Source organism: Lagenorhynchus albirostris, chromosome 1 (genome assembly GCF_949774975.1).
Source record: "Lagenorhynchus albirostris chromosome 1, mLagAlb1.1, whole genome shotgun sequence".
Taxonomy (NCBI): Eukaryota; Metazoa; Chordata; class Mammalia; order Artiodactyla; family Delphinidae; genus Lagenorhynchus; species Lagenorhynchus albirostris.
Genome location: NC_083095.1, coordinates 46412610 through 46432212, shown reverse-complemented (window position 1 = coordinate 46432212; position 19603 = coordinate 46412610). Strand labels below are relative to the sequence as shown.

The 19603-nt window shown below is 38.3% G+C and overlaps 1 protein-coding gene across 2 annotated transcripts in view; it reads right to left on the bottom strand.

Annotated features, from left to right (window-relative positions):
- CNIH1 (cornichon family AMPA receptor auxiliary protein 1) overlaps positions 1–19603 on the bottom strand; it is a 25766-nt gene extending 6163 nt beyond the window's left edge. Inside the window, exons 1-5 of one of the 2 annotated variants that reach the window (XM_060142426.1) lie at positions 19413–19594; positions 14256–14324; positions 9988–10100; positions 8764–8907; positions 1057–5265 (exon numbers count right to left, since the gene is read on the bottom strand). In XM_060142426.1, the coding sequence (XP_059998409.1) occupies positions 5238–5265; positions 8764–8907; positions 9988–10100; positions 14256–14324; positions 19413–19493 (435 nt within the window). In that variant the 5' untranslated portion in view covers positions 19494–19594 and the 3' untranslated portion in view covers positions 1057–5237. Of the gene's footprint in view, positions 1–1056; positions 5266–8763; positions 8908–9987; positions 10101–14255; positions 14325–19412 lie in introns of those variants that run through there. The other variant, XM_060142421.1, reaches the window with a different exon arrangement.

The following is a 19603-nucleotide window of genomic DNA, read 5'->3' as shown; positions in this document are numbered from 1 at the left end:
AGTCATTTGTAGACAAGGATCATACAGTGAGTCAAAGTTAAGAGACCTCAGTGGTTTCACTGCTGCAGAGTGCCATGGCTCTCTTGGCTACTGGTAGTCACAAACGTGACCAACAGTCAGAGGCACTTACTTCCACACAAGACAAAGCAAATTTCACTACATCAACCCTTAATTTTAAATAATCATATAATTACCCAAAGTCTTACTCTGTCATTCTTCTTGCTCTGATGGACTACTTTAATTTCATTAGAGAATAAAACAATTACTGGTGCTGTTTGGGAACTTCAGACCAGAGAGCCAGCATGTACCATAATATAAAATCAATGTTTTAATACTTTTATATACACAGTGTTTCTAGAACTTAAGGTTTCATAAGACTATGAAGGAAGGTGGGAGAATTGCATATCCCTAGGGATTTCTTACCCAAGGTAATAAATGCCAAAAGTTATAGCTAGAAAGTTATTTATTTTTTTTAAAGTACAGGCTGTAATAATAGACTGACCTTCCTCATGATTTTGGTATTATAACCAAATACAGTTTAAAAATCACAATATTCCATTAAACTTTAAACATTGAAATTGACATTACCAAATCTTATATTAGCTTTCTCCCAATATAAACATATAGCTTACTCATGAATACTTAACAAAATGGAAGATAAGTATTGGCATGGACTAATCAAATCCTTTAATAATCAACTGAATTTTCAAAGTGCACGCATCTCAATTTCCACTACAAGTGCTTGTTAAGCGTTCCGCATTTAAAATGCTTGACTAAACTATTTTAATACTAGGTATAAGGAAAAACATCAATTATTCCATAACAAAGAAACATGGGATGTCACTACTCAAATATAATTATCCAATTAAGTTTAATAACATGTAATTCCAACATTCTTGGAAAAGCATTTTCTCTGGTTAATCTGCAGGACAGCCCTCAAAACAATGGGGGAGGGGAGACAGAGAGACCAGCTAGAATCCTGGTCATACACAAGCCAGTTAGTTGCTGAAATAGAATCAACACAAACTCAACTGTTATCCACAAACTACACAAGGAAACATTTGAGACAGTTTTTATTAAATATACAAAAGCAAAATCAAGCAAGCAAGCTCTAAGAAGGCAGGACGACATAAGGGCTGTACATGGTGTACAGGTCTTTGGATGGTGGACAGCACCATTAAGGTTAACTTAGATTTCAAATCTAACAAACCATGAGCACAGATGGCTAACTATATTCTGTGTTTCCCTTAGTAGTTTTAAGATCTACCTAGTCATCAATTTATTATTTAAGACATTTTTCTTCTCCAGAATATAAGAACATGATAACCAAAGAAATTTAGGAAAGCACTGTACAATGAACGTTAACTTATTCATTCTTTTCCATGTCAAGATGTTCTCTACATCTTCCACAATGTGCATCAATGAAACTAAAGTAGGGTAAAACCTTCACTCCAATCCCCCAGATCACCTTAGGTGGTTAATACTATTTTCCAAAAACAAGCAGAACAAGCAGCAGAGTTGTTTACTCCTTTTAGACATTTAGCTTTAAAACCATTAATTTTAATCAAAGTAAAATTGTTCTAAGAAAGCTATTCAACACATCCGGAAACAGAACCCCATCTTCTCTCTTAGCATCGCCCCAGAGTATTAGTTCAGAACCATCTGCTAAGCTATAACACTAGTGCCAGAGACTCATTAGCTGCTGGTCTGACCAATGACTGGTTTGAACAAAAGAGCTTAAATTATTCGACATTACTATCTTTCCCCTTTGAAAAGAGTGTTGTTTTAAAATATTTCGGCTGTCAGAACTTCTGATTTCCAATTATACTGTACAACTGATTATTGAGAGATGCACATTTTAAATAAGTAACTTAGATGAAAACTTTTAAATAGATTATTTTAATGGGCTTGATGCTGCTATGCTATAGCCATACCTGAAATGAAAGCCCCCCCTCCTCCAGGGTGTAAGAAATCCACAGAAGTCATTCTTAGTACTATGGCAATAATATTCCATGAACACTGTTCATAAATATATATAATTGGAGGAAAAGAGAAGTGTTGTATCAAGGAAAATAATTTGCTAGTTTCAAAGTGTATCTATATCTCATTTCCTTTCTATGCAATTATCTGAAATATTTTCAAAATATGTTGTTGATCTGCAGAGAAGATGAGAGCTATTAACATAAGTGGTCCTCAAGCTGGAAAATACTGAACAGGCTTTAAAAGACACATACTACAAACTGCCATGCACTCTGCTGCTTTGTGTAAGACCATTACCTAGGTATCTAAACTTGACTGGTAGGTCTCGCAATTCATGGTGTAATCCATGAGGCTTCTCAAATGCTTCAGTAATACCTGGTATGTCTCAAAAGTGGATCATCTGGTCATTTCCTATCACTACCCCGTTCCCATGAAAAGTAATTCAAACTTCAAACAAATTAGCAGTTTATGTACAGCCTGTGACCCAACTCTCCTCTATCCTGGGATAGGGAGTGGGTACTATCAGTTAAATACTGTGAAAATCATCAAACATTATTAATAAAATTCAGATTCAGGCATTCAAGTTAAGTTTCTACCCCATACCTCCTTACCACTAATAGGACATGTTGGCATGATATAGTATTGTTACCAAGCAGAATAACTGCTAAACAGACTACATTTGTTACGTAAGATTTTTAATGCAGGAGAATCTGTACCAACAGCAAGGAGTTGCTGATACAGATAAAAACCACAGCGTGTTACACTAATGGTTTCAGAGAGTTGGAACGCTCTTAAAGATAAATCACACAATAGCAAAAGTAATTGTAACAAGGGAAAAAAGAATTCCTAAATAAACAGCTGTGGCTACACAGGGTGCAGTCTGACTAAAGCTGGAAAGGATTACAAAGCCAGGCTAACTACGTTTCAGCTGGGCATGCAGGAAAAACAGAAATATGGCTAGGGCCACCCAAACCAGATTAATGGGGGGAACAAAGCAAACTCAGAGCAAGGGAAAGAACAAGTGGGACACTGTCAAATGCAAATATTATATTTCTGCTTTCTCTTGGTAAGTGACTTAATTTCATAAAACACTGGAAAAGGTAAAGATGAGTAGATATTATGAGAGCATCCAGGTACCAAATCACATGCCTAGGAACTAACAATCTACCACTGAGATGGGTGAACCTCAACTGTCAGTCATCTTTGAGGAATCAGCTAAGGACTACATATCTAATTTTTGAAGCATGAGAAGGTGGCTTCCACAAATTACAACCAGTAAACCTTGCATTAATCCTGGAGAGTATTGTGGAATACATTATTAAAGGTATGTTCATTTATAAAGGAAAGTAGTGTTTGCTGAGAGACAGCAAGGGCTCATGAAAATGCTTTGACAGGAATACAAAAGTAACTGCCCCAGGAAACCTATGTGAAGTACAGAAGACTTGGCCAAGTCTCTCATGATCAAAAGTTCTTGTGAACAAGAAAGAAAAATGAGTGCAAGCTGGTACAACTGGGTGGATTAGAAACTGAATTATTGCTTATACTCAGATCATGAGTCTTCAGTGCCTGGTAAGGGCTCAGTAAACAATTTACCACGTGAACTGATGATCCCTCGAAGCGTGCTCCAGACTACAAAAGACAAGGTCTTTAAAGCGTCTCTCATTATGAAATGGTTGGACTCTCCTCACTCTTCTGGTTCTACATCCTCTTCTTCAACATACTCACCGTCATTACCCAATCTCAAAACAGTAACAGCCACTCTCCCAAAGGTGGAGAGGCATTTTTTTCACTAGTAGAGAATAAAACAGTACAGCATCTAATTCAAGGGGTACTTAGAGTAAGACTTCCACAAACACATCCATAAACTCCCTTGATCATTAATGTGGAATTTCTGCCTATGGTTTTCTTTCTTTGATCCTTGAAGAAACTTTGAACCACTTAAGACTATTTTCAATTGCCTTAACTTTCTCATCCCAAATAAAGCACAAGAATGCTTACGGAAACATGCAAGCCATAATTATTTTACCTGCCTTACAAGCAGCAGCAAAAAAACCAAACTTATAAGTCATTTTACCTTAAAATATGCTGTTTCAAAAAGGAAAAAAATATTTTAAGTTTCACAATAATTGTTTTTAATTGGTAAGAAAAATGATGATGCTGTGCCATCAGTGTTTATGAATCTTGTCAAGTGACAAAAGAAGGTAATGTGCTTAACCATTTAAAAATCTTCCTTTTTAGATCCAAGCATGGTATTAAAAAAACAATGTAATACTCTACTATCTTTTTAAAAAATTGACAGTGATATGTCTTTATTTGGAATAAGCAAGTTTAAGAATAGCTATTTGTAATCTTTAAAACAATGCACTGAAAATAAGTCTTAATTTCAGAGTTTTATTGTATTGCACTAAAGGAACAGCAGGACGGTTATACAATGTTCTCTCTCATTCAGTTTTGAAAATCTAAAGTACTTGCAAACTCTTAAGAATATCTTTACCACCAGATTAGAGCACTAAGTATAATAACCAATTTCTTAATAAGTAATTTCTCACAAATTAAAACACATTTAAAATAGCTTTAAATGCATTCTTCACAAGTAAGTCAGCATATATTTTTGTATCATGTTCACTTATGCTTAAGAATTAAAGCAAGTATATTACTCTGGTGGAAATATGGGAAATCTCTCATTCATGCAATATACAGGGACAATATTTCAAGTCAAAGGGAAAAAAATCCCACTCATTTTTTTAATGCATCCATATATAATCACCTACATGATAGATGAGGAAACCCATGAAGTTTCCACAGGTCAGATATATATTTTCAATTCATCAGAAGCACCTGATATCTACAGCTAATTTATAATTAAATGGCATTTCAATAAAACCAAAATGAGCCCTACAACTTCTATAAACAAAAGCTTCCAATGGACTAAGGATAGTCAATAATTAATGCAGTCATTCAAGGGATTATGGCTGTTCCTTAAGGAGTGCAAGTTCAAACCTGTCAACACCAGAGGTATCATTTTATATTAATTTATACGTAATTCCATTTAAATTCTTTATCCGAGTATAACATATGAAAACAGTCTTTCCACAAGCAAAAAATGTGGAAACATTTAAAAAATAAGGAGTCATTTTTTAAAGTAACTGATCAGATTCCATAGGCTACTCTTGGAAACAGGATCTTGCTGGATAGAATCCCTTCGTTTGGTGGCTTTTTGCATGCACTTAACTGGACCAGTTCTTCTGAGTGTTGTTCTAAGAGCTCACCAAAACATAGATCATGCTGAAAAGAAGAAAAAGGCTATTATTAACTCAAACATTCCTAATTATAAAAACTAAGAGCACCAAAAAGTTGAGTCTGCTTTATATAGCAAACTAGTTTGTGATATCACACCATCACAGAAAATGGAAAGACCGATGAATGACAAGTTCACAGTATGATTTTAATCTGCATTTATGGACTTTTGCCTAAGGTAGGATTGGCTCAGTGCATGTGCTGTAGTTGTCCCCTATTTCCTTTCCAATTTTAGCAAGTAGAACAGCACAGCTGAAAGCTTAATAGGGATCAGAGCTTAGAGAAGCAATCCAAACAGCACACTGCTCCACAGCTATGTCTAAGAATAGGCGTGAGCATCTCCAAGGGCTCACTTCATGCCAGGCCTTCTGTTAAGTCCTAGGAGGTAGGGTAGGTACCATTATCCCCATTTTACAGACAGGAATGATCAATCAAGGAACTTTCCCATTAGAGAAAGGCTCTAGGCAATAGCAGCAAGGTTAAAAAGGAAAAGGGGACGAACAAGCAAAACAAAAAGCAATAACCATTTGATCCTACATGAAGGGCAAGGTGGGAGAGGCATGGTTCAAAAGCATGTGTGTCTAAACGGAAATACAAAGCAAGGAGGTGAGCAAACTTGATAGACTATTTATTTTTTGTTATCATTATTTAATTAATAGACTTTTTAAAAGAGCAGTGTTAGGTTTACAGAAAAATTGAGCTGCAAGTAAAGAGACCTCTCATGGACCTCCCGATCCCAGCACACAGACATACATACAGACACACAATTTCCCTTATTACTGGCATCTTACATTAGTGTGGTATGCTTGTTACAACTGAACCAATATTGATACATCATTATTAACTAGAGTCCAGTGTTTACATTAAGGTTCACTGGCTGTTGTATTCTACAGGTTTTGACAAACGTATATTTGCTTGGCAAACGTACCCACCCTTACAGTATCATACAGAATAGTTTCACTGCCCTAAAAATTATCTGTGCTCTGTCTATTCATCCCTCTCTCCCTGCTAACCCCTGGTGACCACTGATATTTTTACTGTCTCCATAGTGTTGCCTTTTCCAGAATATCATATATTTGGAATCAGACAATCTGTAGCCTTTTCAGACTGGCTTCTTTCACTTAGCAACATGCATTGAAGTTTCTTCCATGTATTTTCATGACTTGATAGATCATTTCTTTTAATCTCTGAATAATATTCCATTGTCTGGATGGACCACAGATTAAATATGATGTTTATCCATTACTATTGCTTTTTTTTTTCTGGCCCCGTTGCCTGGCATGTGGGATCTTAGTTCCCCGACCAGGGATCAAACCTGTGCTCCCTGCAGTGGAAGCGCAGGCTTAACCACTGGACTGCCAGGGAAGTCCCTACTATTGCTTTTTAAAGACAGACAATGGGCTTCATCGTAAGGGCTGGGCTCACAGAGGTTCACAGACAGCCTGGGAGGGGGCCCAATGGGTCAATGGTCTTGGTGCTCAGCCTGAGGACAGATGATGGAGACAGAGTGGACTTGTGGGCTCTCGCAATCTGGGTGATTGTTTCCATTCTCCTCCTGCCGACAGCTGGCTGTCCCTGGCTCTTCTCAGAAAGGCCTTTCGGGTGGGGGTGATACCCTACTCCATCGATAGGCCTGGGACTTAGTTTGCTGCTCTTATGGGGGCTCGTGGCTGATATGACCCCCAGACTGGGTGTCTGCCCTTCTCTTTCTCCTCAATCAAGGCACTGTGTTGGCTGGGCCTCCCGCCTGGATTCGTGTGTGTATGCATGTGTGTTGATAGACAATTTAAAACAAATGAATGATGTAGTGCCACCATCTCCTGGTGAACATTTTCCCACAACTCTACATCTCCAATTTTATCATTTATTCAAGCATTCATTTATTTTCCTTCTTTCAACAAATATGTTTTAAGTGCCTACTATATGCCAACACTGTTCCAGACACTTATTATAGAAACTAAAAACTGAAAATTAACAGAAATTAAAAGGACACATGGAATTTCACTTTTCAGAACTTTTTCACTATCTTTGTTTCAGGTATGAATGTCTCTAGGTGTACTAACGGACACGCATTTTCACAAATATAACATCTAAAATCATAAAAATACATTTTCCATAAATTTAAGTCTAGCACTTCACCCTTTTCCATAATGGAAACTAGTATGATGTAAACAAGAAATAAGCAAGTTTTCAAGTAACAAAAAGGAGAGGGAAGAGAAACTTAATTACTGCCAAAATTTCATCTAATAAAACTAATTTTATTCATATTTTGACAATCAGGTAGAAATTCCTCTCCAGTTGAATATTTATCAATAAAAAATGGGAAAAATGTATTTATAAAGCTTAAAGAAAAATTATAACTCCACACTCACCCGTGTCCATTTCCAGTTTTAATAAGCAGCCGTTTTCCTCCACCTACAGTACACCTAGAACAGTGCCTCTCAACCAGGGCTGATTTTGCCCCACAGAGGGCATCTGGCAAACATCTAGAGACATTTCTGGTTATTATGACTGGGGCGGGGGAAGCTACTGGCATCTAGTGGGCAGAGGCCAGGGATGCTGCTAAACATCCTACAATGCACAGGACAGCTCCTCACAACAAAGATTTATCCTGCCCAAAATATCACAGTGCCAAGGTCAAGAAACCCTGACCTAGAGGAATGATGATATGAGTCCATCACTGTATAAAGGGAGGAAAATCAATAACTGTAGCATCGGGACTTCCCTGGTGGTCCAGTGGTTAAGAATCTGCCTTCCAATGCAGGGGATGCGGGTTCAATCCCTGGTGGGGGAACTAAGATCCCATATGCCTTGGGGCAACTAAGCCCGCGTGCGCCACAACTACTAAGCATGCGTGCCTCAAATAGAGAGACCGCTTGCCACAAACTACAGAGCCCTTGCACTTTGGAGCCCACGCACCACAGCTAGAGAGAAGCCCACGTGCCATAACGAAGATCCTGTGTGCCACAACTAAGACCCGATGCAGCCAAAAAATAAATAAATAATTAAAAAAATAAATAACTGCAGCATCCTATATGATAGAACTTTTCTTTCCTCCATCCCATTCGGATCATGCAAACCAGAAAATAAAATACAGTTTATGAAGAATGATAAAGAAAAAATTAAACATAATCTTGAGACAGACACTGAAGCCAAGCAGAAACTTTTTTGCAAATGCACACAGCCATATCCTCTTGCTCTGCCATGGAGAATGAGGACTGTCCTTCACTGACTGTCTGAGACTTTGGAAGCAGCATCCCTGACCCAACTTTCTGCCTCTGACTGCACATCAGTTGGCTGCCTTGACAAGTACCAGTTTATTCAATGTGTGTGAATTTGCTGGTGTGCACTGTGCCGTTTTCAGTACCACCGTTCAAGACATGAGTTATTCTTCAAGTGGATTTTAAGGTGTTCAGACCATAATGCCTGCAAATGTTTCCGGCAGCAAAGTGAAATCATTATTTTCATTTTGTTTTTTAAACTTACCCATAAAGGTAGTAAAAAAATGCTAGAAGATAAAAAGCTAATTTGCACCATCCTTCTTTCTGACAATATGCTAGAATATCTGCATTCATGATGGTTGTAGGGTCATAGAGTCCTGGTCCACTCATCACTGGTCTACTCATATACCTGTAATAAACACAGTTGATTAGCCACTCAGAATGGAAGCTAACCTTCAGGATGGAAAGGAGCATTCTTCTTCTCAAATAATATTTGTTACAATGAGAGGTGGTCCACATTGGGAAGCATACTTTTAGTTCTAGGTGGAGTTCTTTCCTTTTATCATCTTAATTTTAAAACTGGAGCCCCTACAGAGAACAAGGTGGTTAAACAAGTCATATCTGGTCTCCTCTACACTTCCAGAAATCCAAGATTAAGAATAACTGTAAAAAGGAAATACAATTTTTTCTTTCAACTTTTTATTTTAACATAAAGAACACTTCACCAAGATATTCCAAATGTTCACATTTACCACACAGCTTTGTCCTTCTCTTTTCTGTTCTCTCTCTAAATACACGTACATTTTTTTCTGAGCCATTTCAGAGCCAGTTACAGATGTGAAACCACTTTACTCCTAAATACTTCTTCCATATGTATTTCCTAAAATCAAGGGCAATGAGATTTTGACATGCCTATCTAAAACAAAACACTCTAATGCTATATAGATCAGATATAACATTTAGAAGTTATGAAATATGAATCTTTTATAAATAACCAAATTTAAAGTCATAAAGTAAACATGGAGAAAGAAGTTAGACACACACTGTACAATCTGATTTATATGAAGTTCAAAGATGGACAAAACTAATCTAAGCTGCAAGAGATCACTGGTTCTCCTATGAAAGTACAGGGCTAACTGATTGGAATGGGACACAAGGGACTCTTCTGGGGGCTGGAAGTGCTGTATATCTTGATCTGGGTGGTAGTTTCACAAGTGTATCCATATGTAAAAATCCACTGAGCTGTACACTTTAGACGTGCACACATTATCGTATGTAAGTTATACCTCACTTTTAAAAAAAACCCTTTAAAGAATAATAACATAAGCTCCATAAGAGGTATTAACACAGTTATTTGTGCATCCATGTGGTTTTAAAAATAAATGCTAACTAATTTCGTTTAGGTGACTAGCATGTAAGATAACCATATCAACCATAGTATAATTAAAATTTAATTAGGAAAAGTATTAGAAGTGTATCTAAATATTACCTCCAAATATGATATGCCAAGAGGGGCATATTGAGACCCAGTGTAAGCCACTCTGCTGCACAAAGAAACATGACACAGAAGAAAGCATGGATGAGGTACTCTGGAAGGACAAGCTGGAAGAAAAACACAAGCCAGTTATCAAAATGCCTTGGCATTAAGTCAACTGCTAATTTGGAAAGCAGGTGGCAACTAAGTTTCAATAATGAAAAATCACTGTTTTCCTAGAATCAGAAATGAAAGATGCTACTGAGTTTTATTTCCATATTAAGCTTTTGAACAAAAGCAGGATTATATGCCAACTGACCAGAGGATATAGCTTGCACTAAAAGAATAAGATATAACTTAAAATTTAAAACCCAAACTTTTAGAGCCACAGGTTAAATTATACAAAGTTACCACCCAGATTGTTCAAACACAGTTATTTGCTAATCACTCAGAATATTTTTTCTTTCCACCATTCAAGAATGATGAAAATACAAAAATGAAATATCTGATCACATGCAACATGATATAAAAAAATCCACAAAAACAAAACTCCCCTTTAGAAGTTTACACATTAGTGTTTTTAAGCCTTTAAACAGAAACCAGGGATGTTACATATACAATATTTAGCAAACCACATCACATTACCACAAAAGTAATTTTTCAATGGAAAGCCAACAGCCAATAATCTCAGCACAGTCGGGGGGAAAGAACATTAATACGCACAGATGCAAACGATGTGCTTTCTGCAATGTAGGAGGGAAAAGACTAAGATCTGAACCATGAAATTGGAATTCTCCCGGTTCCTGAGCTCCCATTCCTACAAGGCCTTCCTATTTCTTTCAGCCTGCTTTCTCCAATGAAGGGCTACAAACACAGCAGACCAGTAGGAGCTCAGAACTCAAAATGCATCTTTTGATAGCAGGTAGTATTAAGTGAGGAAAAATTAGTTCAAGCAAAATGCTTTCTATAAAATGACCAAGAGTTCATGCTTTACTTTAAATTATCTTTCTCATCCTACAAATTTCAGCCTAATGACCCTGTTAAACATAAATACCAAAACCTTTCATTTCAAGTTTCAGCCAAAGAGCTTCCTACAAGTCACAGCTGCAAAGCCAGTTTCTCAAATGTGCTGCACTGTCCCATCAGATCTTTCCTGAGGGGAAACTATAGCTGTAGAAATAATATATTACTTATTCAAGTCCATTTTCTAGTACTCCCAAATTACTTTTCCCATTCAAAGCTGTAAAGCAAAGTTTTTAATTAATACTATTTTAAATACAATTCCAGTAAAACCAATTAATCTATACCACTAACCAGATATTTTCTACAAATTTAAGTAATATAATAACAAGATAAACTCTGCACATATATATAAACATGTAAATAACATGGACCATTAAGTCAGCATTTAATTAAGATCAAAGTTAAACATCTGCAAGAAAATATCCATAGGAAAATCTTTGGAACACAAAGACTACAAGCAGGACAAACCAAGAAAAATATATACTACATTTTATTAGGAGTTCCACTAAAGCTGCTGTTTATAATACTAGTTTAAATTACAAGAGTTTTCTTTAAAATATAATGAGTCTATTTTGGCCCTCTAAAACCAAGTGATCTAACAATACAAATCATCATCCAAGTTTTCCAGACTAGGGTATGGGGAGAAAATGATTTTGAAAGCTTGATCCCTACTGCTCTTAAACAATATTCTTTAATAAGAGTGATAATAAAGATAATCTGCAACTCTACAAGTCTTTTGTTTTGTCTTGTTTTGTTTTGTTTTTGCGGTATGGGGGCCCCTCACTGCCGTGGCCTCTCCCGTTGCAGAGCACAGGCTCCGGACGCGCGGGCCCAGCCGCTCCACGGCATATGGGATCTTCCCGGACCGGGGCACGAACCAGCGTCCCCTGCATCGGCAGGCGGACTCCCAACCACTGCGCCACCAGGGAAGCCCTCTACCAGTTTTAATATGAAACAAATGCCACACTCCCTCCCTTCTCAGCAAAACAGTCCAGATACTTTTACTATGCATCTCTCATGAAGACCAGTCCTCTTCAATCATTCTTTAATGATGAAATCTCCCCATTAGTGGCACAAAATGATTCCATTTAGGAACCCACATTTACACAAAAACTAGTATCCATAAACACCACATGCAAATATGGCTGAAATGATAGTACTTAAACATGCAAATCATAATATTCTGTAGTTAAGGTTCACATTTTTAAATATAATGGTATTTGTCTTCCCCCATACTTTGGCAGAATTGTCAAAACAAATTTTCAATAGGGAAAACTGTCAGATGCACTGCTATTAAGCCAATTATCGGCACCCTATCCAAAACACAGCTTGTGCTGGTGTAGAAACTTCCTTCCAATCCACTGCAGCATTAGGATGTCCCAAGCACAAAGTGAGAATTTCTTTCCATTAAAAAAAAGCCAAAAATCACACTCTATATTTTTAAATGAAATTAGTCCCTCTTAAGTTTATGGTAAATTAGGAAAATACAAGAATCTAAACCTAAAAAAATCAGGCTGTCTGGGTTTGAATTCTGACTCTATGTTAGCTGTGTGACCCTGGGCAAAGTGCCTGAACCTCACTAAGCCTCAGTTTACTCTCCTATTCATTAGTATAATATACTCACCTCTTAGGATTGTCATGAAAACTGAATGAAAAAACCCAGGTAAAGATGCTTAGCACAGAGCCTGGCACCCAGGAAAGCCCTCATCTGATTTCAGCTATTATCATCTTCATCATCATTTGGTTATTTGAAGTAATGAAAAGCCAAAGAAGATAGAATACTATTAATACATAGCCATCAAAAGGAGAAATTTCAGTTTCTTAATTTCTTGGTAACAATTAGTTTAAACAGTAAGTTAAGATGTTTTACAATGAACATTATTACTTCCCAGTGAAAAAGCCGATTCAGCTCACATTTTGCTTCATAAGAGTAGAGAAACAGCAAGTTAATACTTTTAATTGTACCTACATCAAGTCTTACTGTAGCAGTTCTTTAAAGACAAACCAGGAATCTATTCCATCATGGCTATTTATCTAGGAAACAATGATAAAAGTAGCAAACCAACTTTATAGACCCTTTCTAAATAAAATCCCTCTGGCATGCTAGGGCTTTACAATTTTACACAGCTAAAGTCTGTACATGTTTTCATCTTCATTAAGTAATGTTTAAAGATGAATTATTACATTCTATTTCCTGAAGACATACTCACTGCCTTCTTACAAAAAACCTTTCAGTTTCTGACCAGTTAGGCAAAAATCAAACCTACAGGCTAAAGGAGAATCTTCCTGTAAACTAAATGAAGTCAAATATATATATAAAACCCCTAAGCACAATGGGGCCACATTATAACTAAATCCAGAAGAGCTCAGAACTTAGTGTTAGACAGGTCTGCTTTAGAAACTTAGAGTGGATATATACTAGAAATAACTATGTAGACATTTGTATACAAATTGTTATCCACAAAATTCTGACAGCATGAATCCAAAGGTAAGCCTTACTGCAAAATTCCAGAGCCTAAGAACAGAGCTATCCACCTAAAAGGCTCTAAATAAACAGCTGCTGAAAGAATAAATAAATTCCAGAATAGACAAAACCAAAGATAAAAATAGATATGGTACTAAAGACTCCACCTACAGATTACCTCAGAGTAAGTTACCACAAAAGAATAATCTCACCTATTAAAGTCATTTCATGTTAACCAACTTTCAAACACTGCACCTAATAATTTAATATCGAAGTGCCTATGGCTATAACATTTTTTTAAATGCATGAGCATTTAACAGCTTTCCCTACTTGACTGGGCCAGCAAGCAAACATTTGCATAAAATATGAAATTTCATGAAATCATAAACCTCAACAGGCATATGAACAAGCACACTGAACAGAACAGTTTACAAATACAAATGCCCTAACCCTCCCCATGAAATGAATGTAGCATTAAAACATTAAACTAAAAAGAAGTACACACCTTTAATGCAATTTTGACTCTTTTAATCTTTTTGACCTTTTCAACTGTCTTTGGCCGACAATGTAAAAAGCAGATTGGAAGAATGTTAGTATGACAGCTGACACGATCACCAGCAGATTAATAATAGAATAGTCAAGCAGGACAGGAAAAAGAGTATTTTTTAAAATTCTGCCTACTTCAAAAAGTACAAATTTATCATGCTACTGAGAATATTGGCCATTTTCAAATTATATCAAGTTAAAAGCAAAAACAGTTTAAAAATCTAGAGAAATAGCCTATATTATAACTTACAGGATTCAGGGTATTACACTGGTCTATAGGATTCTTGTAATCAGTCTTCAGCTCATCAAATGCTATAATCTAAAATAAAAATAAAATAGTTAGGATCTCTCACTTTAATAAAAAGCAGCAATAAACCTGCCCCATCAAACAATAACTGAATAAAGTTAATAGGACAAAAGCACAGGTGTAGCAACTTTATATGTACCAGTTTACAGTAAGCTCAATATATGGTAATTAATAAATAACTAGAATCACATTCAAAGAACTGAAAACACTTGTATATTGTTATCATTAAAATGATCTGATATCACTGTGATAAATACCTTCAATTTTCAATTTTTTCACTGCCTCCACTAAAGTTATTTTCTCTGCTTGAAATAGTCTTTCCCCCAGCCATAACTACAGAAGCTCCTCTTTATCCTAAACAAACATTCTTCCTATGTCAACTCCTCCCTGTAGGTCTCCCTAACTCCCTTGGGCAGAAATAATTGCACACCTTTCTAATCTCCACATAGAACAAGGCTTTATAACGCTATCAGGCTGGCATTTCTCATACTGGAGGAGAGGATTTAAGTTCAGGTTTGTGTCCCCCCACTAGACTGTGTGCCCCTCAGGGTGAAGTGTTTTTAATCATCTGTGCATGTCCCTCCCTTGTCACAGTGTTCAGCGGGACACTAGAAATGGACTTGTATGCTTCAATTTGTTCCCATTTGTACCTAAACACATACATTTAATGGTCCTGCTTCGATTTGGAAATTCAAGAAATAGCCTCAGAATAGAGGAACACTAAGAGAATATTAAACTTCACAGCCAGGACCACCGCATACAGTACTGCAGTTTCTGCACAGAACAAAAGGCCAGGTGAGGGCACAATGCCACGCACGCTTCTGCTGCCAAGCACCCTGGCATGGGCTCTGCACCAGGGGCTATTCAGGAGGGAGGACTTTTCTAATCCTCTGCCTCAAGAGGCATCTTATTCTAATTCACCTTAAGGCACCACATAGGCAAGAGCAGGCCTGTTTAAGGGCACTGCAAAAATGATCAATCTGACCTCCTTTCATGTCCTCTGTATATTCCTACCACATGCAGGTCCTTTCATTTGATCACCAAACTAAAGACTGAAGAAGGGTAAAGCCCAGGTAAGGCCAGCTTCTCATGGTGTGATGAGTGAAACAGTTATAAATATGATAAGGGAAGAAAGATCTCATCCACTTAAAATGCATTGCAAGGACTTTCCTGGCGGTCCAGGGGTTAAGACTCCATGCTTCCACTGCAGGGGACACAGTTCCATCCCTGGTCGGAGAACTAAGATCCCACATGCCGTGTGGCGTGGCCAATAAATAATAAACAAATAAAATGCATGGCAAGAGTAAATCAACTATACTTTAATATAAGTAAATAAATAAAAATTTTATATCATACCATTAAAAAAACAGCAAGAATCAAGAATGTTTCTGTCCACACTCTGAGGAGAAATGTGGCTTTAACATTTAAGGTCACTGAACACAGAACTTCAAAGTCAAAATGCACTAAAAATCAAATAGGGGTGACACACCACTTTGTGTCAAAGTAAGAAGCCAAACGCCCCAAATTTATGGGGGAGCTATTTTAGTTGCTGCCACCAGTCGCCCAGGGGACAAAGAATTTAATCTGCCCTTGCTCTGGTGGTCTAGGACTAGTATTTTTATATGTGAGACAGTGCTACTCAATATTACCAGTAATCACTGAAGTCATATATTTCTAGCTTTTAATATACTGGCTTACCCTGTTAAAATTGTTAGCTTCATAAAAAGATGAGTTTTTTAATTTCTAGAATTTTATAAAATTACCAACCTGGCCTAATAAAAATTTTAATGAAAGTAGAAATAGAAGGAAAATAATTAAACATTAAAATGTAAGCTCCATGAGAGCAAAGATTTTTCCTGTGTTCACTGCTATGTCGCAGGGCTTAAAATAGTGCCTGGCACCTATATAAGTGTTCAATCAATATTTACTGAATGGGACTACCCCGGTGGTCCAGTGGTTAAGAATCCGCCTTCCAATGCAGGGGATACGGGTTCGATCCCTGGTCAGAGAACTAAGATCCCATGTGCCCCGGGCTTCAACTACTGAGCCTGCATGCTCTGGAGCCCATGTGCCACAACTACTGAGCCCGCACGCTTCAACGAAAGACCCCGCAAGCCGAAACCAAGATCCCGCCTGCCGCAACTAAGACCTGATGCAGCCAAATAAATATTAAAAGCAAATATTTACTGAATGAAAGGGGGGAAAAAGGAAAAACTAGTCCTACGCTTAAAAAAAAAGTACAGAACTCGCCAAAAGGCATTTTCCTTTGCTAATGACCCCTAACACATATAAATGTTAAAAATATAAATGTACAAATAGAAGATACTAATTTCTGATTATTTATGGATATAATCAGTCAATTACCTGACATTAGCTGTGATATATTCCCAATGCATTTTAGTAATAACATTTAAGACAAGGACTGTGATCGCAAATACAATTACTTCCCTATAACAAGATCCAATTTACTAGCAGAGTACGAAACTTGTGTTTTAATTTTTTTCCCACTGCACCGTTTCTTCAGGTGATTTCAAAGGATCTTTTAATGCGTATGTTGCTGAATGGGTTTCTGTTTGAGTGCTATAAGCTAGAGTTGTCAAAACTCTTCTGAAAAGATTCTTAAACTAGTGGTTTTCAAATCTTCTGTGACTGTGGGTCTGGACAAGGACATTCACAAAGTTTTCCAAAAAAGTGCAAAAACAAAACAAACAAACAAACAAAAATCCCTAAAGACAGCAAACTACACAATTCAGGATACCTTCAAATTCGATGCACATCTTTGCGGAATGACTTCTGCATTTTTAGCTTTCAAACAAACCTATGCTCCCAACTCTATTCTCCAAAAAGCATCAATCACATGATTTAGAAAACTGACAGACGTAACCATCAGCATAAAAAAATCCTCCGTACAACAATTAACATAAACTGGATTTTCTGAATTTATACTTGAAATTTCCAGATGCGTCTTCTGACAGATACTTAAAATGACCTAAGAAAATAAACTGGGGACCTCCCTGGTGGGGCAGTGGTTAAGAATCCACCTGCTTAATGCAGGAGACACTGGTTCAAGCCCTGGTCTGGGAATATCCCAGATGTTGTGGAGCAACTAAGCCTGTGCTCCATGACTACTGAGCCCACGTGCCTAGAACCGATGCTCTGCAACGAGAAGCCACCGTAATGAGAAGCCTGCGCACCACAACGGAGAGTAGCCCCCGCTCGCTGCAACTAGAGAAAGCCTGCGTGCAGCAACGAAGACCCAATGCAGCCAAAAATAAATTATTTTTAAAAAATTAAAAAGAAAAAAAGAAAAGTTAAAAAAAAGAAACTGAAGGTTACATAGTTAACAGAAAAATCAAAACTATATCTTTATTTAAAATTTTCTATTTTTTTCCCAAAGGATGCACAATCCTCTGAACTACTAGAAATCCCTAAGGGTATAAGCTCTCCACTAATCTGTGGAGTACAAACAAATTTTTAATTCTGTAACAGGACTTAAAATCATCTACTTCACCCAAACACATATTCATTTAAATTACCCAAATACATATTGATTTAAATTACCCATTTTTTTCTTTAAAGTGCAGTTCAGGTTTTCTTAGCAAAACACAATCTAGTTCAAAATGTAAGCCATTCACAGCTCTCTTCTAAGAATCCTCGTCAGCTCAGAAAACAGAGTGCCCATCAAGCAGGAAGTGATTAAATCCTCATCTACAAATGGCAGGGAACCACAGATTTCAGTTTCATCAGAGGCTTACTAAGGCAGAGCTAGTTTGCATCCCAAATTATCTTTACTTATTGTCTTTACTCCACCAAAGAAGAGCCCAAAATGCTCTTCAAGTTATGGGTTCCTACTGACAAAGCATTCTGAGGGAGCAGCCTACATAAGCATTCCCCCACTACACAAGCAGTTGGGTTTCAAATAATTATAAATGTAATTACACTCCTTAGCAAAAGGGAATGGATTTGAGATTTTTTTTTTTTTCCACAAGACACTGCTACCACGTATGTTCCATAACAAATCCCTGCTATGGGCATGATGAAACCTGACTGAAAATTTACATGAGAGTGAACATACCCAATCATTCAAACTAAGACCAATATTCCAGAAGGTACTAGAATATGGAGGGCAGAGCAAAAATAAGATAAATTTTTAATGAATGCTGATGTCCAAAAGGCTGCTTCTAATTTTGTGTTAGAGAAACAGGAATCCTTTAAAATCTTTGTATTTCACAGGGAACTTAACTTGTTCCTTACAGGGGCCAGTAAGGATGTGCTTCTGTCCTGCAACATGATGTGAGTAAAAGAGAAAAAAAAAAAATTATCCTAGAGAAGCGTAAGGTTTCTGAGCATTTTCAAAATCGAATTAAAACCACCTCTACTAAATCAAGCTACTCCGAACACAGAGGTGGCTAGGAAGTCTCTCGAGAAACCTGTCGGTCAAAGTATGATTTAGGGGGAAAGTTCGGAGATAACGGTCAACAAAGTAATCAATTCAACCGGCAGCAAAGTTCACCAGGAGACAATGCCGGGGGCGGGGGCGGTGATTCTACCTGAAGAGCACCCAACAAGTGCCTGAAAAGTACAGCTGGAAATTTATCTCAAGTAGGTTATAACTACCTCATTTGGGCCACACTCCTGTGGACACCAGAAAACAAAGGCAATCTGCATTAAATAATATTTCGGCAAACTTCATTACGGGTCAGCACGTAGCACGCCCCTCTGCGCCCTTGACATCCTCCCGAGGGACGAGGGAACGCGGGGATGCGGCGCCGGCCAGCGAAGCGCTGTCCCGCAGGGCCCGCTAGGACCGCGGCCGCCCCACCCGGCGAGGGAGGAGTAGCAGCGCGCGCGGCCTGCGCCGGGACACAGCGGGCGCAGCCAGCCAGCCGCCGGACGCCTCGGCTCCTCCTGGACCTGCAGCCCCCGGTTCGCGGACCGAGGGCGCGCAGGGCCCTGGCCGCGCGGCCGGCACCGCCCCGGCCTGGCCCCATTCCCAGGCGTGCGGACCTCCGAGGGCCGTGGCCGCCCAGACCACGGGCCCGGGGCGAAAAGAGGCTGCGCCGCCACCTCGCCCTTCGATCCCAGGCCCCGGCTACTCACATGCCAAATGGCGAAGAAAATGAGTGCGGCGGTGAGCAGCAGCGCCAGCATGTAGCAGAAGGCCGCGAACGTGAACGCCATGGCCGGGGAGGAGGAGCAGGGAGCAGCGCCGGTGCCAGCCGAGAAAGGCGGCGCAGGGCCCTCTGGGTAAAACCATTCACTTCCCGCGACCACAACCCACACCGCCGCCG